Source organism: Manis javanica, chromosome 13, assembly GCF_040802235.1.
Source record: "Manis javanica isolate MJ-LG chromosome 13, MJ_LKY, whole genome shotgun sequence".
Taxonomy (NCBI): domain Eukaryota; kingdom Metazoa; phylum Chordata; class Mammalia; order Pholidota; family Manidae; genus Manis; species Manis javanica.
The window spans coordinates 52,830,164-52,857,475 of record NC_133168.1 but is presented as its reverse complement, the minus strand read 5'-3'; the positions used below and the strand labels follow the sequence as shown (position 1 = coordinate 52,857,475).

The following is a 27,312-nucleotide window of genomic DNA, read 5'->3' as shown; positions in this document are numbered from 1 at the left end:
ACCATTATATTTAGTCAGAACCATTTAGACTGTAAGAAGTATATTCCATTCTGTTTTCTCTTGCAGGAGAGTGACTGCCAAAATATTGCTGATGTGTTCACTCGTTCACATATCCACTGACTTCCATGTGCCAGGAGATGGCGAGGATCCTTGGAACACAGATGAAAAGCATGGTTCCTACCAGCTCAAAGTTCAGTTAGGGTAGCAGGGAGCTGGATAATATTCTATCACAGTGCGTTAAGGCCATGCCAGTGGTGAGCACAGGGAACTAAGACAGTGGATAGGAAAGTCACCTCAAACTCAGAGCACTAGGAAATGATTTTCACGAAGAAGGTTCCTAAGTGAGAATGGAAAACTAAAGAGTTATCCACAAGAAGACCCCAGGGAGTGTGTCCCGCTGTAAGAAGAGCACATTTAAAGGCAGCTAAGAATGAGTGAGAAGGTCCTGTCAGGGGAGAGCTTTAAAATAGAATGTAATAGTAGATGTTGAATCAAGTGAACAGGAATTAGGGTTTCCCATTTCCCTCTCTTCACAGGAAGAGCCATGGGGACTAGCAAATATAAGCAAACCACTTTGAGGCGGCTGAAGAAGCAGGACCATGTGGAAACCAGAAATACATTCCAAACCAAATGGAAATGCTTTCTATTACTTATAGACTGAGCTGATAACTAAATGCATAGAATATTAGTCTCAAATATTTTATATTAGTAAAGATCTTCCATATTCAAGCCAACAACTGGAATTGTTTCTTATTACTCAGAAGACAGGAGCTAGAAATAGAGAAGATTTTATCTTATTTAGTATGACTGTATGAATTTTCTACATAAAGGATCTGTAATATATTACATTTGTAATATAAAAAAAATCAGCTCTGAATGTTTTAAGAAAAATACTTAGCTAGGAAGCACTACTTGTCAAATCCATTACGAGTTTGTATAAACATACCTCAGAGATACTACAGCTTTGGTTCCAGACCACAACAATAAAATGACTTTCACAATCAAGAGAGTTAATTGAAAATGTTTGGTTTTCCAGTGCATATGAAAATTTTATTTCTACTATAGTCTCTATAGTGTGCAATGAGATTATGTCTACAAAAAACAAGGCACGTACTTTAAAAATACTTTGTTAAAAAATGCTAGCCATCATTTGAGCTTTCACTGAATCATAATTACTGATCAGCGATCACCCATAACAAATATAATAATAATGAGAAACTTGCAATACTGTGAGAATTACCAAAATATGACAGAGATACAAAGAGAGCAGATGTTGGAAAAATTATTCCAATAGGGTTGCTCAACTCAGAGTACCACAAACCCTCACTGTGTAAAAAACACACTATCTGCGAAGCACAAGACAGTGAAGCACAAAAAAATGAGGTATGCCTGTACTGTCTTTTCAGAAGGAGCACAATGACTGGGACAAGCACAGATTTTCCATAAACTAAATTCATGTGAACGATTTAATGGAATGAAGTTATTTGTGGCTTTAGAAACTAGGGCTCTTAACTGCTTTCCCCTCATCACCTAAATAATTTCAGACTTAGAAAAGAGAATGTGCTTTATAGTTTAAATTTAATCTATCTCTTGTTGCAGCACTCACTTAAATTGTGAATAAAGGAAGCAGTCCAAAGGCATCATTCGTTTAAATTCCCAAGACATTTTCATTAAGAATATATGCTGGGAATAGATAATCTCCCGGTTCTGAAGTACTAATTGTGGAGTAGCTTCCTTTCTTTTATAAAAGAGTCTAAATTATGAATGTGCAAATGGAAGACTATCATCACTCAGATTTTAATAGGTTATTTTAAGGAGCTGAATGCAATCATACGTAAATAAATAAATAAATTATTGTGTGTGGGGGGGAACCTTCAGGAAAATCCTTGAAGTTCAATGTCATCTTTCTTAATAACCTTTTCATCATTGTCATTTTAATATGGAACTAACATTGTATGCTGTACGTAACTACCCTTGACTTAAACATACCAAAACAAAGTCTTATTTTTTTCCTTTAGTTAAAGAAGGAAAATTGAAGGATTGCTTGTTTTATATGACTATGCTCTCTACAGCACTATTGTTCAGGCTAGGTGTTTAGGAGTTAAAGGAAGACTGAGGAAAATATCAGTAAAGCAAGGTAGCTAGCTATTTCATAGTTTTCATTCTTTATCAGGTCAATCTCTATTTTTCTGTATAAACAAATTAAGATGGTATGAAAGGACCCTTACTTTAAAAAAAAATGTTTATGTCTTAAGAACCCCAGAATCCTGTTTACTTTCTGGTGTACTAAAACTACATCAGTTCTAATTTAGCATAACACACTGACTACTTGGCCTGTACAACAGTAATGCTTCTTTTTACACAGATGCATAAAGCACAATAGAACCAGTAAAACAGCACTTGCTGTTCTGAACCCTTAGGTTTAGCTAGTTTAATCCCCCCTACAACTCTAGAAGGCAGGCATTGTTATTATCTGCAGCAGATGCAAAAGAGAGGCTCTGAAAGGTTAAGAAAAGGGCCCCAGCTGATGGAGCAAATGGCAGGAGCTTGATTCCACCGTGGCCCGTCTGTCTCCAGGGCCCAGACCCTTCGTCACTGCACAGTGCCACTTCTCGAGCACTCAGCAAAAGGTATTTATTATTAGTAGTAGTATTTTCACAATTAATAGAAGTAGTATATTAAATAATTAAGAGTTCTACAACCCATAGCAGTTCTATAACCAAACTGGTCCCCTCTCTTATTCCTCTAAAAACATGAGATTTTTGTTATATTTTCAAATGGGTTCACTCTATTATTCTTTTGGGTTTAAATTCTAATCCTTCTGGCTTACTACAGATCTAACATAATCCTAATTATTATTGACTGAGCTAATATATAAAGACCGTACTTAGTGATGGCTCAGGATTTTTACACAAGGGATAAACATGTAGCAACATTTCCTCCTAGTCATGTCTCAACGGCATCTTTATATCGCACTGTTCCCTCAATCATGAGATTAGACAAAGAGGCAGGCATACGATTGCCAATTACAGTGAAAAAGTCCCCATAGTGTTTCATCAAAATGAATTTTTTCAGGGAAAAACTGAATGAACTGTTTCAGTACATATTTCAACATTTGTGATGACAATGAATTAGTTTGAATTTAAGCTTCCAGATACTTAACTAGATTCTCACTTTGAGATGCTTTTTATAATACTGTGTTATTTTATGAGTGTTACCCTTTCAGAAATCTCACAGGGAATAAAAAGGGCAAGTGTTGTTTATAGAGAGATAATTAATAAATAATGAGCAACTAATTAAATAAGAAAGATAACATCATAAGAACCTGCCACTCAATGACTTAACAGATGTACCAAAGTACTTCTCCCTAATAAGGTATCTTGGAGAAGTTTTAAGAATTGCCATTTGACATCCTTCAGTGTCAGTCTGCAATCTGTGGGGGTGTCGGGGTGTGCCTGCTGGGTCCACAGATCTACAAAGATACAAACAAGATGTGTGTGTGTGTACATACACATATGTAAATCTTCCTCCCAAGAATCATATAAATAATTTTGGTGAAAAAAATGTTTTTGGCTGAAATTTTGGAACAAAAAAGGTAAAGGAAATCCCTCCCACAGCCAGTGAAGAAGGCTGGTCACAATGAGGCAGTGGGCAACTCCCCAGCTCTCCCCTCTTTCCCCCGTAGTTCACTGTGGTTACCGCTCAAAGGACAGAAAAAGCAGTATAGCCCCACTCCCACCCCACCATCACCACCATGGCACGGATGCTGCCTGGCATGTTTTCTCTACATCTGCTAAAATACTGAGTTCCTGTTATAGAGAGAGGGAGATGCAGGAAAAGACCCTCAATCCAAGGCTGCTTATTCCTAGGAAAGATAACTCAAGGATTTTTGCCACATTTCAGTTAGGTCAGGTCATAAGTTCCCAGAGTCAGCTGTGTACACAGAGAAGATAACTACCTTTCATTGAATGTTTACTATATGTCAAACATTAAACATAGTATCTAAGTTAGTCTTTATGAGAATAGAAGAGAAAGTGTCCAGTTCTTTAAGTTAAAAAGGATAGGAAACCTCGATATTAGTAAATAGGGGAATGATATTTGCACTCAGAATTTGTGTGTATCTAAACTCTATGGTAATTGATATAATTTTCTATGAAGAGAGCACTAGAACAAAATAGGAGAATTCAAGCTCGCTCTCTCCATTTAATTTCAGAACCAAAGCTGCCTGTAGGAACCATTTCAAACTCTTTGTCTCCATTCTACACAAAAAGGTTAGAGCTGATTAGAATTAATGCCAATCAAGTAAGAAAAAGTCTACTATTTAACATACAAGGAGAAGATGCTGACTGAAGTTGGTTTGAACACAAATTACAATTTAGAACATCTCCAAGGTTTTTACAAAATAACACTGTTAAAAGAGAAGCTAACTAGTGATACTTTAAATACAATATTGTTAGAGGGTGATAGCTTTCACTGTGATGTCCAGAGCACAAAGTCAATTTTCATAGATTTTGCTAAATAAAAATCCTTACATTAGCACAAACTGTTTACATGAGGGGGCTGGGATGGAATTTTCTAACTAGTCTCTGCCTCAGTTTATATTGTAGTGATGTTGTTTGGCACATAACACATATTAGGTGATTTTCATTTTTATATGACACTCTTTTAAGTAGAGAGTATAAGCACACAAAAAACTAGAAATAGATAAATACACTGCTCTTCTGTTGTATAAATTCAGAAACATAAAAAATCAAGCAATGAGTGAAAGGATCCTTATGAATATTATAAAACTTGGAAACCCTTATTCCCATTTGTTCGGACCTTACTGCCTAAATGTTCCATGTATGTTTTACCAGTAATTATACAAAAACTCCTCTTTGTGTTTTCTTTTTTTCAGTTTATTTAAACTATGGCAGAACTTTAAACACTAACATTAAACAATTATCTTCCCATCAAAATTATGTTAAGAAACCTACTCTGGAAATCAGACGGGCATGTTGCCAACTTGTCCATGTAATGTAGAGGAGAAAAAAATGCTGCTACATTTTTAAGTCAGGAAACTACTTTTAAAGCCAGAAAAATACAAAGTATCGTCATTTAATGGGAACTTTGTTTCATGTCACAGCACAGACTCCTGCCAGAATTCAATGCTACATAACTACTTTTATTTTGATTTTCAGCAGATGTAGGCAAAGTTGACAACATTCTTCTGTGAATCATTAGAAAATATTTTCACCAAAAATATATTCTTGATTTAAAACATAAGTGGCCTCATTTGATTTTTCATTCTCAATAGCTTGTATCAGCCTGCTTTTAACTCCCAACTTTCCTACTTTTCTATACCACACACCCACATCTTGATCTAGTGAACTAACAAGATAATGAGTAATACTGAATATCAGTTTCTCACAGGAGTCCTCTGTTTGAAAGAGGGAGAGAAATATACTGAAGTACTAGTTTAACAAAAATAATTTCCTTCTGTCCCTAGTGCTTCATTAGGAATAATTTATATTGGCTCCAAAATAAGTGGTTTACAATCACAAAGAATAAATTCTAACATAAATATGTTTGGTCTGACACTGAAAAAAATTGAGCATGTATAAATGATGCCCAGAAAATAAACTAGCAAAGCAAATTGATTCCCCTTGGATGCTGACCTGGATTTAACATGACCTGGCGTGGGTACAGGCTGCCCTGAGCTGGCACTGCTCTAAACAGGGTGGCACAAGACTGCAGACCTTGGAAGGCACACATTCAGCCAAGAGATAAACAACCATGTAGTGATGCTATACAATATACTAAATTAACTTTCACTCATGATTAATCTTAAACAAATTCAATCCTTCTGCATCATACACCAATCACATCAACTGTAATAACCCTACATGGGTTTCTCATCTACGTGAGCATCTCACTAGTTGCAATTGAAGAGATTTTACTCAATACAATTTTAACCAGAAAACTGGCTTTTTTTTTCCCCCAGAAAGTCACATCAGGACATTCTTTAGGAAACTGGCCTTTCCCATTCTACAATTTACCAAAGAAAATGTCCACATTTTTAGAGAAATTCTGTACTCCACTAATTTAGAAGCTTCCCCAAGTTTTCTAAACAAACCTTCTATATAGCACGCAAAAGGAGTAATTTTAGGGGAAAACTTTGAAATAAGAAACACATGTCAGAGTGAGAACTTCTTATTCTTACTCCTGACAATATCAACAGAAAGCCAACTGGGCAAAAGTAACATGAAAATACGAAGGAAAAAATCAACTGAATAAATCAGATTCTCTAAATAAGAAGAAATGGAGGTGTCCTGACAGTCACTCAGTGAGAGTTCGACCAACCGATGCAGCTTCAATTTGGAAATCAAAATTCAATTTAATGAAAGTCTATTGAATAAAATTCCCTTCCCTATTAGGAAAAGAAATAATCCCCAAGATCATCTAGAAAGTAAAAAACACTCAAAATACTTTGAATAAACTCGTCTCAACACTCCCTTCACCCTTCCCATACACACAGAATCAATTCACATGGTTTGTAAAACCAGTTTGGTCACTCTCCAGAACTGCACAGTTGGAGAAGAAGCATTCTTTTGCTATTCATCTAATTCTTAATCTGAAGACAAGGCCTACATTTTGCACCGTCCTTTTTTTTCCCAATTTTATTTAGCAGCCACTCAGCTGCTTTAATTAAATGGATCCTCAATGCATGACCACAGAGAGGGGACACACACAAGAACGCACTGTGAGAAGCTGGGTCATGTATTCAAGTAAAAAAAAAGATTTCCAAAAACTTTCCAAATACTGTTTAAAGTTCTGATAGTTGATAAAACAACAAGAGACTATTAATATGTAAAAGCGAACTATTTCTAATGTTCCTCAAAAGCAGTAATCATTGCATGAAAAAGAAAACTTCCATGAAACAAAATTCAATTTTATTAAAATTTCTATGCCTAATAATCAAGAATTTGTTAGGCGGAATGCCATCAATAAGTTGGAAAAGGAATTGAAAGTGTAAAAAGGCACTGAACATACAGGAATTGTGGAGAATTCTGAAGCCTCACATTGCTCTTCTTCTACTGTCAGGAAAAAGCTTTGAAATCTGCCTGTGGAGTTTATTGACTCTGTCTAAGCAGCCCCAACAGTCAAACGATGTTCCTGGGAAACTGACCTTGAGTTATTTTTCTAAGGTATTGATGGGTTGTTCTATGCTGCCTATACTCTCACATGGATGCCCTTGTCCCAACGTCAAGAGTCTGCAGGAGCCATGAGTTGGGTTAAGTGTCAGTGTCTACAAAAGAGAGCACTTTTCCACCACCAAAGTCGGGTGACTCATTCTGGACCCTCAAAAAGCTGGCTTCACTAGCATCATTTTCTAAGCCTTGTATTTCTCAAACTATTTTAGTCCCCAAGACACAGGAACTTTTAGAGTACACAGTAGCCTGAGAGCACATAGGTGCAACATTATGTTTAACAATACATAAAAGTCAATGTCTGAGCTACAGCAGCCTGTTTTGTCTCCCCTTCAATGTCAGACACGATGTTCCCCTCTAAAGCCAGCCATCCTCACTACAACAGCTGCTGCACAGAGGGTGTGGTGCATCTGCCTTGGGGTTCTGCCAAACCACATTAATCATCTTTTTTCCCAGGCGCTAGAATGATATCTAACATTGCCATTAGTTGCAACTCTGGATCTTCCATCTGAAGAATAACAGAAAATGGGAGAATGGGTAATCTAGCAGAGATAAAGAATCACATCACTTCATGTAGTAGGACTGTGTGGTTCATGAAAAGATGGTGTTTTTGAGAAGGAATGCAATAAAGGAGCTTCCTATTTAAGTCAAGCCTATAAAAACAGAAGTTATTTCCTAAGTGATCTTTTGTTTCAAGGAGCATTTTCACATAGTGTTGCCTTAAAGATAAAGTGCAATGCCTCCTAAAAAAGGAAGACAAAGGAAGGGAATGGACAGAAAAAGAGAGGAATGGAGAAACAAGAGCTTGATTGATTGTTTATGCTTCTATCTTGAAAAATTTAGTAATGGGACGGTGATTTTAATTAGAGTAAACATAAAATTTATCATGCAAACTGAGATTTTCTTGAAAATAAGACTCTAACCAGAGGGGACACTGGGCCAGTAAGTTGGGACTGTATTGGGAACCTGGTGGGTTGTACAATTTCACAACTTGCTATAGTAAGGTAAGAGGTCTCTTAGATTTGACCTTGCTTACGAATGACATTGAAGCCTAATTAGTTATTGTGTGGCACACGGTAGTGAGAAGAGTACAGGTAAAGACATAAAGAACTCACAAATGAAAAATGTAAAACCTAGCTGCCTATGCATTCACTCATTTGAATAATAAATATTTATTGCTTTCCTACTACATACCAGGTACTGTGCTAGGTACCTAAAGTGGATTGAAAAAATCCCTAAATGATCCTGACATTGAATTGTTCCTATTAATGGGAAAAGCAAATAATTCTACAAAACCTCATCTATCCAGAACCTTCAAGAAATGATCATTAGGGTTTAGTCAAAATTTCTGGGTGGCTCACATGTGCATTATTTTAAGCAATGGCACATTTAAAATGCAATCATTTTGTATAGAAATAATTCCAAACTGTTAATGATGGTAAATATGATTTAACTTTTACTCAGAGAATTCAGGTGATTAACACTAATGAGAATCATTGTACTGTACTAAGGCATGCCAGGGCACCCAGGGCTTACTGAAACATACAGCACTTCTGTGTGAAGGCCACAACATCCCATGTGACTGCACAGTTTGCATTCGTACATTTGTTTCATTATTGTTCTGTCTTCTTTTTACTCTTAGATTGTCACCTGTCAATTCTATTATGATGCCTGTATGTAATAAGAGCAGTCATTTAAAGTCACCTAGTCTGTGGCAGACAGGTAGTTCTCTGAGTGCTTTCCATATATTTGTCCACTTGGTCCTTCAAATAACCCCATGTGATAATATGGTATTATCCCCATCTTACAGATGAGGACATCTGAGGCAAAGAGACATGAAATAGTTTATTTAAGGTCAAGCTGCCAGGATCTGAGCTTGGGCAGTCTACTACATTCGCCACTGTGACATGTGTGCATGCCCATATAAGCCTTAATGAGGTTTGAGCTCAAAAACTTTAGAATTATGTGCAAGGTAAGAGAAAATATGTTCTGACACATCATCTGAGAGAAGCAATCAAGTCAGTTTGGGGAAATAAACTCAATGACACCTAAATTTGTCACTACGTTTTTTTCTTTTTCTGTAGTTGACAAATAATCGTGTGGGTGAAGTTCATTAGATGATTCGGTTTGCTGAGCTTGAAATTAATTATAATTAAAATATTTAAAAAATATAACATATATCTTTTTCTTCCAACAATTCTTATGTTGGATATTTTCTCACCAGAAATTTAGAGTTTTAGGAAAAGTAGAGCTTAATTTTAGTTACAAGAATTTTAAGAATATAAATACAGTTATTTGGCATAGGAAGCCTGCCAGGAAGACATCAAGTATCAGGTGATAGAAACCCATAAACATGTGAACAAGGAATCCATTCATCCACTGGCTTATTGAAAAGCAAGTGAGAACACTGTATAGGTTGCTAAGACAACTGAGATGTGCTGATTAACTGTGAGATAATGAGCAGAACCTCTGAACCTTTATGAATCAAATTTTTGGAATCCTTAACTAAATCTTCATCTATATTTACGACTAAAACTTTAGGAGCATTCTTAAAAAAAGAAAGAAATAAAACTAGCCTTCAGGTCTGTGAGCTCTGTTAGTGAAGAAGCTTGAAGACTTCTAATGAGAAGAGAGTCCTGGTCTTGGAGGAGGTGTGTGGGAGTGAAGAGAGGTGTTCCTCGCTGGGAATGAACCCCACCTTGTCTCACTGATGGATGAGGTGCCTGTCAGAGACTATAACCAATAAGTCAAGAAAAAGTTATTTGCAATTGATTTATTAAAAGTCCAAGTAAATAATTATCACAATACAGGAAAGACCAGAAATAGCAATTTTTTCTAGAATGTTGGTTTTCCAAATTCGAAACTCTGGGCTCACTCTATTAGTCACACTGTCCTCCCTGCTGTTGCTTGAATACGCCACCCAGGCTTCCTGTGCAGGGCCTGTGCACCCGCTCCTCCCCACAGGAATGCACTTCCCCCAGCCCTCCTCTCAGCTTACTCCCTAATTTCCTTCAAGTCTTTGCTTAATCACCATCTAGTTTAAAATCACAACCTCTCCCCCACAATATTCCTCTTCCTCTGTTTGATGCCCCAGCATATGTCATCTTTTAACATACTCTCTCATCACACATGCTCCTGTTTGGTTCACTGCAATAACTCCCAGCACTCAGACCAGTGCCTAACACACAGGAGATGCCAATAAACAGTAGCTTTAAGGGCAAGAATAAGTGTTCCTATAACTGACTGCTGAAAAGAAAACTGTAAGATCCTCTTCTTTATTCCCACCTTATGTTGGCCCAACATACAGTGGAGCTCCCCAAAAGCTTCCATGTTTCTACTCACATTGAGTCTAGAATTCTGCACTAAGGATACTCTCAGTCCAGCATGACCATAAGGGTTTATGCAGTTTGGTAACTCCTAAGCAGAACATCAGTCAACAAGGTATAAACTCAAGAGACCCTCGCTGCCCCATCCATAATAATTTTGATTCTTAACTGATGATAACTAGAGTCTTGTCTTAGCCCCTCAGGTCCTCAGGATAAAAGCCACGAAACGAATGCTACTTTATGTGATGTGTTACTCTGAGCAGATTAATTCAAAGCAGCTAACAGTCTCCAGAAAGACTGTTTCATATTATTAACCATAAAGACTTCAGAGGAACCCAGTTTACGGTACGAGAGGCTGACCAGGAATGTAGCCATTCTCTGGAATTCATCATTAATATATGTGGATAAATCAAGCATTTTCTCATCTTTTGAGAATAATATAAGTTGTCAGAAGGAAGCAGCCAGATTCCTCCCACTGCCACCATGCCTATTTCAAGCTGAATCTATTAGTTCATGCTTTATATATATATTTGCTCTTAAGACAAAAAAAAACATGGCATAGAAAATTTGAAAAATGTGGTTAAACAATATGTGTGTTAAACAAAATGTGTTAAAAAATAATGTATAATGCCTTCCCCAAATTTGCTCAATGTCTTTCAAATAAGTCTCATAGCTGGATTCCTGCTTCCAGACAACTGTGCTATGGCTGATCTGTCATCACAAGTATATTTTAATCATGTTATTACCTGATCAGAAATCCTTTGGTGATTTCCCAATGCCTGTAGAGACAGGTTGCCAAAATTTCAAGTGTGGACTTCAGATTATTGATTGCTGGTTTTATTTATTTGGGTGTGTTTGGATTAAAAAAAAAAAGAAAGTCAAACCTAGACACTTATTTTGGCAAAAAATGTTTTCAGAAAAGTAAATAATTTAAAGTGCAGTAAGAAATGCATTCATCAGACAGTCATTTAACAACTGGATGAATCTCAGGAAATGGAGAGAGCAATTTACATTTGGACTGGTATTTGGTATTCAATTGGTTTCCACTGAATAGCAACTCATCAGCTTGGGAATGCGCACAGGAAGGTCAAAAATTGGTCAAAGTTTCATAGAAAGAGGTGAATGGAGCTCCTCTTTGTTGTCTGGCTGCCACTCCACTTAAAGCTCTCTCAAGCAATCTCTACATTGCAGAAATAGTTTGTAGATGTCTGACCTGTGAAATCAAACTCCAAGTCTCCATCCTCATGAAATGCATAACCACTGAGTTATACCTAATTAGGGAAGGGCATAGTGATATAAACTGGATTATATAAAACAAAGGACTCAGGGAATGGGTGCTGGAGAGAACAGGTGAGTTATATATTCTGGGCAGAGGTGGAGAGTTGAGGGCACTTGTTTGGTTATCTGCCCATCATCCTTTTCTTGGAAGATCTCCTCTCTGCTTCATATGCTCCAAGAGGTGGCTCCTGAAAGCCATGTGTCTGTGTTGCAAACCTGTCTCTCTAACACCATTCCCTTCCCCAGGAATCTGGAACAGAGATTAAGAAAAAGAGAGAGATCCTATTATCAAGGTGCCTAAACAGGTAAAAATTATAAAATCAAGAGCAGCGTCCCATGGGCATTTTCCTCCTACTGTGGGACCTGCAGAAAAAACAAGACTGATCAGACCATCTTCATAAGCAGAGATAAAGACACTGATATGGCTAAGCAAAAAGGACGCCTGTGGACAGGAGATGAACAGGAAGGCAGTTCCTGGCTCCCAGACAATATGAGGTCCAGCAGGCTCCCTCTTCTCAAGTTTGCTTAGGTCTTACACCCTTGTTTAAAATCAGAACAACAAAATAATGAATAAAACCCCCCTTCCCTGCTTAAACTGGCTCATATGGTAGCTAAAACCAATAAGAGTCTTAGTTAAAATGATTAGGAAACCAAGCCAGCCTCAGTCTGTGCTAATTTAGCTATTTTCCAACCTCAGCCTCTATTTCTTCACAACAATCAAGTGGGGCAACTCATCATTCCTAAAAGATGTCTTTCAGTTGCAATTTCTGGTCCTTTTTTGTACCTCAACAGGGGTTCTCTTTTCCCCATTTCTTCAAATCTTACCTCTTTTTTGACATTCAGCCATAGCCTGAAATCTTCCAGGCAACTCTTCCCAACCACTCTGGCCACTGTGCCTGAGCTCCAGCTGCACTAGGGTGGTACGAATCTCCTCCACCCCGCTAGTGAAGTGAGCCCATCTTGCAGAACTACCAGATGAGTACTGCCCAAAAAGAGATGCTCTCGGGTAGACACACCACATACAAATATCTTACTTCACTTTGAGGTCTATGAAGGAAACGAGAACAGGAGAGGAAAAGAATAAAAATCAAAGTACCCATGTACCCAGTATATATGTATGTACTTTTTGGAATGTACTTTCTGAAGCCCATGTTAGATTCACATACTCTTACATCAGTTTGGAGCTAAAGGAGGAATATGAAATGGGACCAAGTGAACATCTAGCAGATTAGAACAAGAACAATGGGAGAGGGGATAACAGGCAGCCCAATAATCCCTGACTTCTTGCAGACAGCAAGTAGGTTTGGACAGTATATATCCTCATGTTTACCTCTTGCACACAACTCTATTAGTTAATGGTTTTGTACATGCTTCTGTGTACACTCTAAATGTCTACTAAATACTGTCTGATTAATGAACAGGGCAGAGTCAGATGGAAAGTCTCTTTAGCAGAGGCTCATCCAACAGCTTGGTGGAATAGAAAGGCAAGGCCTATATTCAAGGGAGCCCCATGAGGATTTGTTTTATTAATTCAAAAGTGAGATGAGGAGAGCTTGAACTTTCACAGTGGCAGGAGGAGGGGGCAGAATCATGAGATTCAAAGTATAGCAGAAGAAAATGAAATACAACTTGATAACCAGAAGGATTTGGGAATGGAAAGAGAGGAAGAGTCAAAGATTATTCTAAAGTTCTGAGGCTGGACAACTGAAGAATTATCACTGGAAAGAAAAGATCATGGGGAGAGATAATCGTTAAAATTTTTTATAAGAGGAATTTGAGATGGCAGAGAGAAATCCCTAATAAAGTTATATTAGGGATTTGTGGTTACAAGAGATCTTCCAGGACAGATTACAAACTGGACTTGTATATTTGGAAGTTATTTATTCACCTAACAGGTATGTGTTGAGGACATGCCAAATGCTAGTCCCTATGACAATAAGAATGGGGAGCAAAAAAAGCAGGTATGGTCTCTAACCCTGTGGTGCTTGAAAGTGGAGTAAGCAGGCATCAATCCAGTGAGGTGCCTCTGTAGGAGAAGCACATGGAGTCCTGCAGCCACGTGATGGTGGGGTAGACCAGTGGGCCAGCCAGGGAAGAGCAGCAATCTAAAGGGTGAGCTGAAATTAAGTAGGAGAGAAAAACTAGAAGGAGGAGGAGCGAAGTTGGTACAAATGGGGAAGGAGAGGTACAGCCCCTGGGAAAGGAGGGAAGGGATCTGAATGCAGGCCACCTCATCAGGGGAAGCTTCACTGCACCAAAGCTAGAGTAATAGGAAGTGGGCAGAGCACGCTAGGCATTGAGGGCCATGTCAAGAATTGTGAACAGATATGACATGTGAAAAATATGAAATGAAAGGAAAGCAAAAGATGAAGAATAAAACCTAGGGATCTGAAGACAGTGAAGCAAAAGCTGAAAAACCCATGTGTGAAGGAAGAAGTGTCAATTATGAGGTCCTTTTTCCCTTTAGTTGCTGCCCATCCTTCTCCCTTAATGGGTTTAACGATGTCTTGTTCAAATATAAACACACACAATAAGCCACTATCCTGTGGGCAACAACGTGTAAGAGCCATTCCCACATATTATTTTACTCATATTTAATCATGGAAGATGATTAACTTTGGAGAACAAATGCACAAAGAGACCAACAATGTACAGATAACTAAGCTATGCTGGCCAATAAAGATTAATTACCAGGGGTTGCCAATGTAATTACAGCACAAGGCTGATCAGAGACATATATGACGAGGCATTAGGGAAACAATAATCTAAGATTTGAGACTGTTCTTTAAATTTTCAGCTATGATTGCTGTCACTGGATTTAGCAAATATCTTAGACAATCTTTTGAGGAAATAGCTCAATAAGCTGCCCTGATCAAAAGGGTCATGATCTCCCACATATTGAGGATATGATTAACAGCAACACAACACATCATTCACTCTTGTTCGAAACTGCAGCTGTTTCCGCACCTGTAGGAATCTGTCAGCACACCCCAGAGAAGGCAAAATGGTTTTAGAAAACCTCCAGTGAAGGCTAGCCAAAATGATGAAGAGACTAGAGAAGTGTCTGCATGAGGCCAGGTCCTGGAATGAGAGAAAATACTCTCAAAATTGGAAAGAAAAAGATTAAGCTGTAATATAGTTCAGGGTAACTAAATTATTTAATATATAGATTGAGTATTCAGGACCTTTTTCTTCAAATCCTAAACACAAGAATTAAAGTGCATTCTTAGAATATCTATCTATCACTCATCTATCATTTTCAGGGGAAAAATATCTTATAATTTGAAAGAGGTGGTTTTAAACAATTAGAAGGCATTATTACTTCGTATTGTGGTTAGTAATTTTCTGTATTCTTTAGTCCAAAAGGTAACATACACTAGTAATGTAGCTAAATCCAATAAATGATTACATAATCCCATGGATTTACAGCTAGATAATGTTACTGAGAGAACCAAAGTTCATTGGTACTACGTCCTGAAATTTTCAAGTTTGAGGACACACAACCTGGTAGTAAGGATTTCTGATGCTTCTTAGACCAGAATACTGGTCTAGATGGATGTTTGATTGGACACAGTCAAATATTATGGGTGTTTTCATGAAGGAGCTCTCAGCTTTCACTGTTATGAAAAAAACACAGCACTTAATTTAATTTTGTGACAGGAAATTATAATGGATGAACATTCCAGACTTCTGGAAGTATTGCAGTAATTATTTTATTAGCAAATAAACATGTATAACTTAATGCCTTAAATATAACATTGTTAAATCATAAGTATTTACATAAGGTGAAATAGTTGCATTTTTAAGCTTTTACTAGACACTGCATAGATAAATTTCCTGGTGATCATTGAAATACTACATATAACACTGAGATTCACTACAAGCTGGAGAGTCACTTGGCCTTTCTCTTGGCAGTTATGAAGTTAGCACAGACTAAGGCGAGGAGACACATCACGTGACCATGGCTTGCTGATTTCAATCAACATTAAATTCTCAGCAAATCCAAGAGTCTACCCTCACCATTTCCCACAGAATCATTTTTAACTCTTCACGTGGAAAAACTATCATCTTAGCTCAAATGTACTTTAAGTATTTCCTATATTTTAATATTCTCCCTTAGATTTCCTTATGGTAAGCTGCTGGCAGGCCTCTGGACAGCAGGAGATGAAGCAGTAACAGGAAAAGAACTAATATTTCCTAGAAGTCACTGCACAGGCCAATTTCAATAAACACTTTATTTTCATTCAGCCCTTAATTAACAGAACAAGTATAAAATAAAATTGCCTGATTTGAGTTTGATTTCCTTTGTATGTTCTTGGTCTCTTCTTGGTGAAAATTCTCTACCACTTAGTGACTCAAAAAGGAAAATGAAAACAGAAACCACACTTCACCAAAGAAAATCACCAAAGAGGTCACTTGGGTACTATTTTAACATAGAGGCTCTCAAACATATTTGCCAAGAATGCAATTATAGAAAGAAATAAATTATTTCCCCACTTCCTATCAGAAATAAAAAAGATGGAAAAGAGAACAGTGAAAAACTAACGTAATCCTCATAGAAGCCTGCTATTAACTTTGCTCATCCAGGAGCTCTTAGAGTGAGTTCACATGAGGCACAAATCTTCACAAATAAACACACAATGAATACAGAAAAAACTCAGCATAAACATATTTCAACTTAAATTCTAAGATGATCTATCTACTAACAGACAGTGTTAGGGTAGGGGAAATTATGAGAAAAATATAAATTTTAGTCTTCTCATATACGGTTAACATTTGTTTTAGGAACAATGACCAAGAATGCTATATTCTGAACGTGGTTAGTAACACAGGGGTAAATAAATGAAGTTGATTTTCTATGAGGCACTTTTCTATGAAAAGTATATCCTTTTCAATATGACAACATATTCAATCAGATTTTATGAGCCTACTCTCCCTAATGTCTGACCTTTAATGTATACACACACTGTTATTCCTAAAACGACTATTTTTACTTTACTTACACTGCATGTGTTTGTTAATTCTTTTTTCCAATCTATCAGTCACATCTGCAGCCCAAGGATTTCTTTCCAAAAGAAGAATTAAGGCCAAGCTAGACAAAGAATTTGCTGATACACGTGTCACTCCGAGAATTTTCCTGACAAATTCTCCACATCCAATTTAATTACTTCCCTACTGTAAAAACAGTTTCCATCTACATTTGTTCTAATCTTTCTAAATCCAAAACCAACACACTATAAAGCTAGCTAAATAAATGAATTATATTAGCTCTACATTCCAAGTGAGGCAGCATTTTATAAGTCAGTGGGTCTCCACCTCGCATACATTTTATGCTGATACAGTATTTCATTTGGAGCTCAGTTCTTTACTTTAGATTTTGTTTAGAATAGAATTATCTAGCCCCAGGATTTAAAAAAAACCTCATGAATCAGTCAGTCTCTTCCTTGACTCCCAACCCCCACTCTTTCTGACACATATGCATGCATGGGAGGGGACAGGGAGCAAGAGAGAAAGCAAATATGTGAACGCTTGTGGTTCTTAATGAGTAAAAAGAATGTATATACATGTGTAAGTAATGCTACTTAGAGTTTATAATAAAGACATTTTGTTGGTTTTATTTTTATGTTATAAAAACTCAACCTCAGTACACACATACAATAAATACTATTTTTGGCATTCTTTTATTCAATGACTACTCAGTTATATTCTTTTTGTACAAAATGTTCTTTAGCATATGTTGCTCTCTTCTTGGTGTTCCATCATTGCATCAACTATGTGCCAGTTTTGGCACTCCAATACTTAAATACCTGTGAATAGACAGAGAATCCAAGAATAGCCACATCTTTAAGTTACTGACACTTGCAGGGTATGGAGACTGTCTCTTGCACTAGAAGTTAGAATAGACCAGCCACTAGCAAAATGTCTGAGCAAATGTGAACACGATTCTAGGTCACCGAGCTAAGATTTCAATAAGTAAGGATTGTTCTGTTAGTTGTTTTGATATCACAAAGCTTTAGAATCCTTAGAAATTGATTTGCCTAATTTCACACATTTATATTACAGATTAGAAAACTTTAAGAAGTAGCTAATCCATGGCAACCAATTACTGGTTTCCAGGAACTCAAGGTACTTTTCTTGTATATTATATTATATTACATACAATGTACTAGAATAATATATAATATATATTATAAAATGATAAAATATATTTTAAATAGTCTTTGAAAAATAACCATTATTTACTTTAAAAATAAAATTGTATTTTTAAGGCCATATAGTTTGGGATTGGCCACATAAATGAAAATCATCTAATTCTAGGTTTAAATACATTGAGCTTTAAACTCTGTTTCTTCTCTAACTTACTATATTAATTGTGAACGCAATCAGATGGCTTCCTGCTTGTTTAAAATGTATATATTTGCATAGCACTATCTGTCCAAAAGTACTGAATAGTCTTAAGGGTAAACATTTTTGATATAAAATATTAATAATAAGGATGATCATATTGCTCTATTTTTCCTACTACTCCTCAAGACCAGCTTTGCAAAAATTATCTAATTACTTAATAACAGGTCACTCATAAAGATCAGCAAAATGATTAGGAAGGAAATGTCCAAAACAAATACAGGTTGGACATTCCTTCTCTCCATGCATCCTGGAATTACTCTGCTTTATAGGAGAAAATTTAATTGTCCATTTCCTAGTGCTCCAATAAGCTAAAACTACTTGGTCTATTTTGATACCTAGTTATAAAGAACAAAGATCAAATGCCAAAAATCCTATATCATATTATATACTTCTGATGACCCAAAAGAAAAAGCACATACAATCTTTTAATATAATATGTGTAGCAACTAATTGTAGGAACATCATACTGCATAAAACAAAGGAACAGTACTCAAACTGTAAATGGACTGCACATAATGTTACTTGCTCTCCAAAGAGAATATGTTGGTTATTAACATTTTACCTAGATCTATATTGTTTTATTATACCAAGAAAATAACTACATCTATCATATGCTGGAGCAAGTAGGTCAAAATAAACTAAGACCCTTCTCAGCATTAAATATCAATTTCCTGATGCAAAGTCAACTTATATCATCAACATCATATTCAAGATATATGTTTATTATTGTAATGGTATTTATAATACTTTTAATTATACAGTTACAATTAAGGCCTAGATTTTGAAACAAAAATATGCAGGCCTGAAGAGAAAATATCTATCTATTGGGCATCTGGTCCAACCCCAAACAACTAAATTGTGCTAAATTCCTGACTGAAGTGGCCTGAATACTTTAATTCATCATTTCTACAGGTTTCAAATAACCAAAAAGAGAATGTCCTGCTAATATTGATTTTTCCAATTGAATAGCATTCTCAAAATCTAGCAATGTTTGGCTGAAAAGAAAAAGAAATATTGGAGGGTTTTTTTTTTGTAAAACATAGATGTGAAAGATACTCAGTTTTTGGTAAAATTTCAGATGTGAATACATTATAAGGAGAGATTAGGTGAAAAAAATGAAGATGAACTTAATGAATGCAAAGGGAAGATGTTTTCAAGTATTTCTAGAGATGTTTCCACTACTTATTCTTTAAAGCTGACTTCAATCAGTGTCCTTTTTATTAACACTATGATTAGTGGTACTTTAACCAGTATAACATATAATTTCCATTCAGAAAAGGTCTTAAAGAAACTCAATGTTTCAAATCTCATTTGTATCTGGAGTATACTATAACATCTTACTAGTTCAAAACTTCATTTTTCCTTAGTGGAGTCTTGGCCTCTATTTTACTATACCTGGAATTCTGAGGTTCTGAAACATCTGATTCTGTACACGTTTTCTTTACCTGTAAGAAAAGAGTACTTTGTTATTTTCATATGAAAATAAAACTTCCTCACTCAGGTTCACACACGTGTTAAACTTAAAGTGGATACAGCTCTGCTCACCAAGTCCTCCATACAATACTCCCCACACTGTACAGTGGCAGTGCGCAGTTCTAAATAGTATATTTCATTATTATCCCCCGAACAGCTGCCAAAGGCACTTCCCTAGACTCCATTCGTGTGTAAAATGTTCAGCTAAAATATCTTGGGACTAGCTTAACTAGAACAAAGAAACCAAAGAACCAGGTTTCCCACTTAGGAATTAGATAGCCATACTGTTCTCAGTCCACTAAGAAACATTTTTCCAATTGATACTGCTTCCGTCTCCCACTAAAGGACACAATGGTAAACACCCGGTCCTGCAGGCAAAGCACAGTGTTAGCTAAAACATTCACATATTAATTTTCATTTTCTCAATCCAGTGGCTATATGTTTTATATATTTTTCAACATATCTGTTAAGTTTCAGCATTGCTCACCGACTTCTCACATGTATTTGCAGTATATTTTGCAGACTATATTTCGACTGGTGGTTTTTAACCCACAGAAGTAAAGAATCAGAATAACTTTTACTTGTAGGATAGGCTATCCATTTCTGCACAATAGTATGTGACAATATCCTCTAAAATAATAAAGCATAAATCCAAAGCCTTTCACAATTTAACTTCAAGTAACAGATACTTATGTCTGATTACTATGTTTTTAACAGTTTATGCAAAGTAGATTCAACTTAAAAAATATCTTAGTTAATATGAAGCATGAAAAAATGTATATTTACAAGGCCACTGTCAATATAATCTGGGTGCTTGTTTATATTGCCATAGTTTCTCTATGAATCTGCACAATTCTAGCATTTAAAATTCCAGTATGTAGCTTGAGAGTGAGAAAAATGTCAGCCTAATATATAGGGTGGGCACACATCATGGATGTGAACTGTGACATCACTTAAGAGTAAGTTCTTAAGTTTAAAGACAAAGCACTGCCTCTCCAACTTACAAAGTAATTTTTCCTCCTCCGATTCAGAAGAATGCTTGGAAAGGCCACATATAAAAATTCATCTACTTTCAAAAATCTGTATCTTCTGTGTCTTTTGCTTTCAATTGTAAGCTGACACATTTTTATAATCTGGGAAATCAATTGCTTGCTTGACTAACTATGCTCTTGTTTGCATCCTGTATATCCATTTATACCCTAACTAATTAGGAGAGAGATCATCACTCCTGTCCTATTATGTAACATATTCTATGTTCTTAACATGAAACTCGACATCAACTGATGGAGAGATGAAGAAATGTTTTCAAGAGTAATTAGTTAAAAAAAAAAGGAAAGAAGAGGAAAAAAATGAATGCTTTTCTTTGCAAATATAAACATAAAATTCACTAAAAAACCAATGGAAGTCTTATGTCCATTAAAAACGTGTCCAAGAAAAATAAGAACTAAGAGGGAAGGATACCAGAATTAAAACCCTTCTTTCCCACTGCTTCTTTCCTATGATTCATCCCAGAAACTATATGAATTGTCCAATGAATACACAGAAATCACCTCACAGTGATTTCCTTAAAACTATGATACTTGACTTTCGGACTGACAGAAAAAGCTTTATACCACACAGGCAAAAATACAGTCCGAAGTGAGAGGCAGACCTGGACAAGTTTCCTATGGCTTAAAATACAAAATAGCTTTTTATCTTTAATACCTGTGGCTTTACAAAGCATAATTCTCCAAATAACTAACCAGAAAGTTCTGATTATTTAATTTATTCTCAAAGTAGTAATTGTAATGGCAGAGAACACAGCTATTGACTATTTGCTATATAGAACCCACAGAGTTCCAGCTTCATGGCTAATGCTTAGTAAGTATGGGATGAAAGACTGAAGTAGATAGAGATAGAGATACTCTTTGGATATTGTCAGAGCTGTGTACTTTTTGGATCCTTTTTAGGGGTTTCATTCATTTCTTCAAGGTCAAATGAAGAAAGTAGGATATGTGGGATTGCATGACTACCATAGGAGAGGTCCATATAGTGCTGTGGGTGTTCACAGGACATGGACCCCATCAAAGGAAGGTGGGGACAGAAACAAAGAAAGTGACTTCTGAACTGAGTCTCAAAGGCTATAGGTTTCAAAGACTAAATCTGAAGAAAGTTATTTCAACAGCAAGGGGTTTGCCAAAGAGACCATATTATAAGGCCTTATAAATGGTAAGGAATTTGGGATTTAATCTTTGGGCAATGAAGCCCATTGAAGGGTTTTAAGAAACAGACTTGGGTAGAGATGATGTAGAAGATAGTATGCAAGGGGGACAAGGTAAAGACTGAAAGACAGGTAAGAGCCTAATGCAAGAGGAAAGAGTAAGTTCCATGAAAGCAGAGATGGCGCTGATCTTGTACATCACTACATCACTAGCCTTGAGTGGATGTTCCCTGGTATGCTCTGAATGTTTGTGTCTCCCCAGAATTCATATGTTGAAATACTCACCCCAAGAGATTAGGAAGTGAGGCTTTTGGGAAGTCTTAGATGATGAGGCTGGGGTCTTTATGAATGGGATTAACATTCTTATGAAAGAGACCACATTGAGCTCCCCTAACCCTTCTACCACTGAGGACACAGTGAGTTAACTGCTAGCTATGAATCAAGAAGTAGGCTCTCACCAGACGACTATGCTGGCACCTTGATCTTGAACTTCCTAGCCTCCTGAACGGTGAAAAATAAATTTCTGTTGTTTATAAACTACCCAATAGTGGCATTTTGTTATAGTAGCCCAAATGGATTAAGGCCCTCCCCAAATGCCAATTCACTAAGTGACTCTTTCAATCCACTGGTAAGAGATGATGAAAACCGAGTTAAGACAAGAGACATGCAGATAGATTTAAGAGGATGCTTTTGACAGACATTTCCGAGACAAAACTGACAGAACGTTGTTATTGACTGAAGCAAAGTATAAAGCAGAATATGATCTGAACCATTTAAACTGTCCTTGAAAAGCAATTTTTTTGTAATACTGAAGACCAAAAACATGCTAACTTATGATTTCCTTAAAATACTTCAAAACCCTATCTTATTTCTGAATTGACATAGAAAAGTTTAATGATTCATTAGAAAACTTACATGTATAGTATCTTGATCACAGAATTAGGAGCCAAATGAACAGTTTTACCTCAGTTTGAACACACACTCCCATTTAAGAGATCAATAACACTTCATTAAAAGGTGACTGCTGGGACACATATGCTAGTGAAGAAAGAATATTCCTATAAAACATACAGAACTTTCTGTTTTAATGACCACCAATTTAGTTTTGACTTTTTTTTGAATAAAGTTGGAACAAGCAGGCCAAAAATGAGAGAGGCACAATTTCATGCCCATAATTTAAATCCAAATCCTATTTTCCATAAGACATACCAGGAGGTGGTCAAAAAATATGCCAAGAGGGAAAAGATGAATAGTGTTAAATGCATGTAATTGGCTGCACTAATGTAAATTTTAATACCACTTAATGTTATAAAATTATGTGCAAAATCAAAGCAAGATGAAAAAGAATGAGAAGTTTAACTATTTTAAGAAAATAACCATGAGCATGTGATGAACATACAAATAACAAAACACTGAATTTTTTGAATGATTGAATGAATAATAGCTAAAATATTTGAGCTTTTATTATTTGCTAAGCCCAATGATTAGGAAGACTCTTTTTTCCCAATTCACAGATGATAATACTGAGAACCAGAAATATTAATCTGCAAGCAAGTTGCATAATAAACTTCAAATCCAGATCTATGACAGCAGTTTAACCAGTACGTTAAGGGTCTAAAATTTATAAGCGTATGACCTAAAATGTTTAAAATGAAGCTCAAGGCATCTTAATATTTAAAAGTTCAATTGTTATTACATCATAGTAATGATAATTGCTGCCATTTTCAAGCAATTATTCTTGCTTGAAAACTCACTGTGCTGGAGTATGTAAATTTGTAATCTCATTTAATCTATGAAGACAGGTATGATGGATGAAATCCTCTTTTACAAATGAGAAAACAAAGGGTCAAAGACATTAAACAACTTTTGCAATGTCCCTCAGCCAGGTCAGCCATCACTAGCAGCAATGCAATTAGAAATGAATGCTATCCATCAAGCTTTTCTTTTTCTCCTAGTTGCTTTTATTAGATGGTTTTAAAACTAAGAATTGAAACTAACATTCCATGAAAAAAATTTTCAAGAACCTACTGGTTACTTCTTGTAACATCACCATGAAACCAATACATCAGCCAACAAACAAACCTTTTAAATTAGACCACTGAGTAACCAGTGTTACCAATACCTCAACAGCTGCAAAAAAGATCTAAGGTGATATACAACTTTTCGTCTTGGTTGTTTTTTTATGTCTGAGATATAAGGATCTGCTAGTTCAACAAGGCTTTACAGAGTGCTTTGGGGTATGCGCGGCACCATTCCTAGGCATGGAGTTGAACTAGACCTGAGCGGTCCAACAGAGTAGCCACGAGAACTTGAAATGTGGCAAGTCTAAACTGAGAGGAGTTGTAAGTGTGAAGAGCACATGGGGCTTCAAAGACTTCATATGAAAAAAAATGTAAAGTATCTAAATATTTTTTATATTGAGAAATGAAATATTTTAGATTAGTGAGTTTAAAAGAACTTCCTAGGTTTCACTTTATTGCAGCTACTAGAAATTAAACAGATAGAATTTAAATTTAAAATACATATGTGGCTTGCACCATATTTCTGTGGAACAGCACTGACCTAGACCATCATGGATCATGCATTCTAGTGAAGATGTACAATAAATAAGTAAGCAGGCAAACAGAGAATATAGTATCAGCAGTGGTAAGCATCAACAGAAAATAAAGCAGAATAAAGGGGTAGAGAAAAATTGCTCAACAATACTGCCTTAGACAATTGCAAAAATTCTTTGTTTGTATTTCACATACCATCCATTCTTCAAGTTCTTAGGTTGTACGTACATAAGTTACACCAATTGTACTTCTTAAAGGAATTAAAAAGAGTGTGGGATCTGGTATTGAGAATAACGAGTACTTTCAATGTACGGGAAATATGTGTAGAAAATAAAATCTCTAGATTGTGTTAAATTATAACTATTATATTCAAGCTTAAAAATCACTGTAAAATCTTCATATTTTCTAACCAGTAAGCGCTTTAAGCAATTTACCATTTTTTTGAGGAAAAACAGAATTAACTCATTAAAAAATTACAAAGAACAAGTTTCTTTTATCCTGTTTGCCATCTTCTAAAAAAGCTGGAACCAATTATCCCAATTATTTTCTACTTAATCTTGCTGTTTATAAATGCTGAAACATTAAAGATAATTTTAAAATGTAAAGGATGGAATAATGGAAGAAGACATTTAAAAAAAACCTCCTTTGTAACTTCAGTTTGGTTTGAAATGAACTTTTATAATTAAATCTTAGAACATATTATACAGTAATAATAAAAAATCAATTCTGCAACTATAAACCTAAGATGAAAACTTCAGAAATAAAAGTTTACTGATATAATGAATTTTTTATATGTATTTTTATGGATGCTATATAAGAAAAACTTTATTTCTTCTTTGAACTGTACAGGAAATACAATATAGAGTTAAATACATTACTGTTTAAGGGAAATATGCTGAAAAAGATATAAATATTAAACTTTCTACCCAAATTTATATGTTATTTAATGAAAACTCTTTGTAAAACCAGATAGTAATACAGAAGTACTGTCAACAACAATAATTTAGATCATCAGCTTTGATTGTATTTCAAATGTAAATACTCTAAAATGTGAATCTGATGAATTAAAGAACACACAAATACTGCAATGTATTGATGCCTAGAGTCTTTATTAATGTGCACTTTATAAAATGCTTTTTATGACTGGGTGGGATAAAATTATTGTATACAATTGCCTGATAAAGCAGAATAGGTACATAACTTTAGTTACCTTTAGGTTCTGATTTAGTGACAACCAGAAATTTATTGAAATATTAATTGTTATGTGACATTTTTCATATTTTCTAATACTTAGAAATTGGTCATATTTGAATTTTAAATTACATAATGGAATTTTACATTGTTTCTTATAACAAAAAAATTTAATAGTTTCTTATAACTATTACAGTTTTATTCTAGGAATGTAAGTTATGCTCTCATTTAAAACATCTCAATTAGATGACCCTTTTTAACATATTACCCTTTTAAACATTTTTTTCAATTAGTTGAACCCAGTGATACTCAGACTCTGATGGGCTTCCCCATCATCCTGTTCTTTAGTTAGTAGCATTAAATAAATATGAATTAAAATATGTCCCTTTCTGTTTTACTTCAGAATGTATGTAGTACCATGACTAAGAAAATACAAAAGTAGGTATACAAATTTATTTAAAAATTGAGTCAAAACAATAATAGTTGGAATATTCAACAAAATATATAATTTTTACTGCAGAGGCTTTTACCAAAAATTATTGTTTACTTAAATTAGTGAAAGAAAATATATGTTCATTTTCTAAATATAATATTTACAAATTAATCTACTCTAGGGGTTAGCATAGGATGCATACTTCAGTGTGATAATCTATGACTACCTGTGTAGCTAACTAAATATAATTTATGTTGGGAAGATCAGTATATAACTGCTATGCTACTAGTCCCATACAGAAACAACTCAGAGAGATGACTGATACACAACTAAACTGGCTTCAACTGAAATGTTTCTACATTTCTCTACAAGACCTATTTTACATTTCTTATATATGGTACAATTCATTTACTGAGTTCTGAAAACTCAAAGCATAAAAAAAATATCTTTGGAACACTAAAGTCACACCGTTTTTAGATGTATATCTCCTTTTTGATATGCCCATACAAATTTGAGAAGCTTTCTTTTAAAAAAATAAAATGCCATCTTGCCAAGTGATGGTCAAAAATTTAAAGTTTTGGAGGTAGACTCTGTAAAAATGTAATTACTAAATAATCTAAAACTACTTTTATAAAGTATCATCCTTCCTTTGAAACAAAAAACTTGCATCTCTAAAATCCATACATTGCTGAAATCCTTTTCATGGCATTTGGAAAGCTTCTGTCCTCCTTCCTCTTAGTATTTCCCACTTTGACCTCTTGATTATTGCTTACCCGGTCTTCAGTCCTGCAACACCAAGTATCAGTTTCCAAAAGCTCAAGCAACTACTTATTTATTAGAAAAATGAGAAGCCTGCACCTATTTTGGTTCAAAGAAAAACTGCCATAACCCTTCTTTAAGTGCTGTACATAAAGGACAGAGATACAACTGGGTACTTCTTTATAAACTGCAACCAGTAAACAAAATAAACATACACACTAAGAACAGTAAGGTGAGAGGAGTAATAATTAAAAACCCACCACCAAAAAAACTGAAGTAGAAAGTATTTGACCTCTCTGGTACTGGACTGTCATGGCCAAGATCTTACTTGATTTCTGGCCTTTAATGAAGGGGCCTTCCAGGACTCAGGTTTGGGGAGGGAGGTTATAGAAAATCACACACTGGGGAGGAATTATGTTTTAAATGTAAAAAAAAAAATCCTATAGGCTATAACTCTTCATCAACTGCAACTGTCACAATAGTGTTCAAATTATTTGAG

The 27,312-nt window shown here is 35.5% G+C and overlaps 1 protein-coding gene and 1 long non-coding RNA gene across 16 annotated transcripts in view; one reads left to right on the top strand and one right to left on the bottom strand.

Annotated features, from left to right (window-relative positions):
- LOC108397060 (uncharacterized) overlaps positions 1–2,081 on the top strand; it is a 47,776-nt gene extending 45,695 nt beyond the window's left edge. For both annotated transcript variants that reach the window (XR_005054799.2, XR_012124241.1), the window contains one exon: positions 67–2,081. This is a non-coding gene — a long non-coding RNA (uncharacterized lncRNA). The remainder of the gene's footprint in view (positions 1–66) is intronic.
- The window catches only part of EYA4 (EYA transcriptional coactivator and phosphatase 4), a 296,169-nt gene that overhangs the window by 106,825 nt on the left and 162,032 nt on the right, over positions 1–27,312 (bottom strand). For all 14 annotated transcript variants that reach the window (XM_036994291.2, XM_017660250.3, XM_036994301.2 and 11 more), the window contains one exon: positions 19,598–19,647. In XM_036994291.2, coding sequence (XP_036850186.1) covers positions 19,598–19,647 — 50 coding nt within the window. The remainder of the gene's footprint in view (positions 1–19,597; positions 19,648–27,312) is intronic.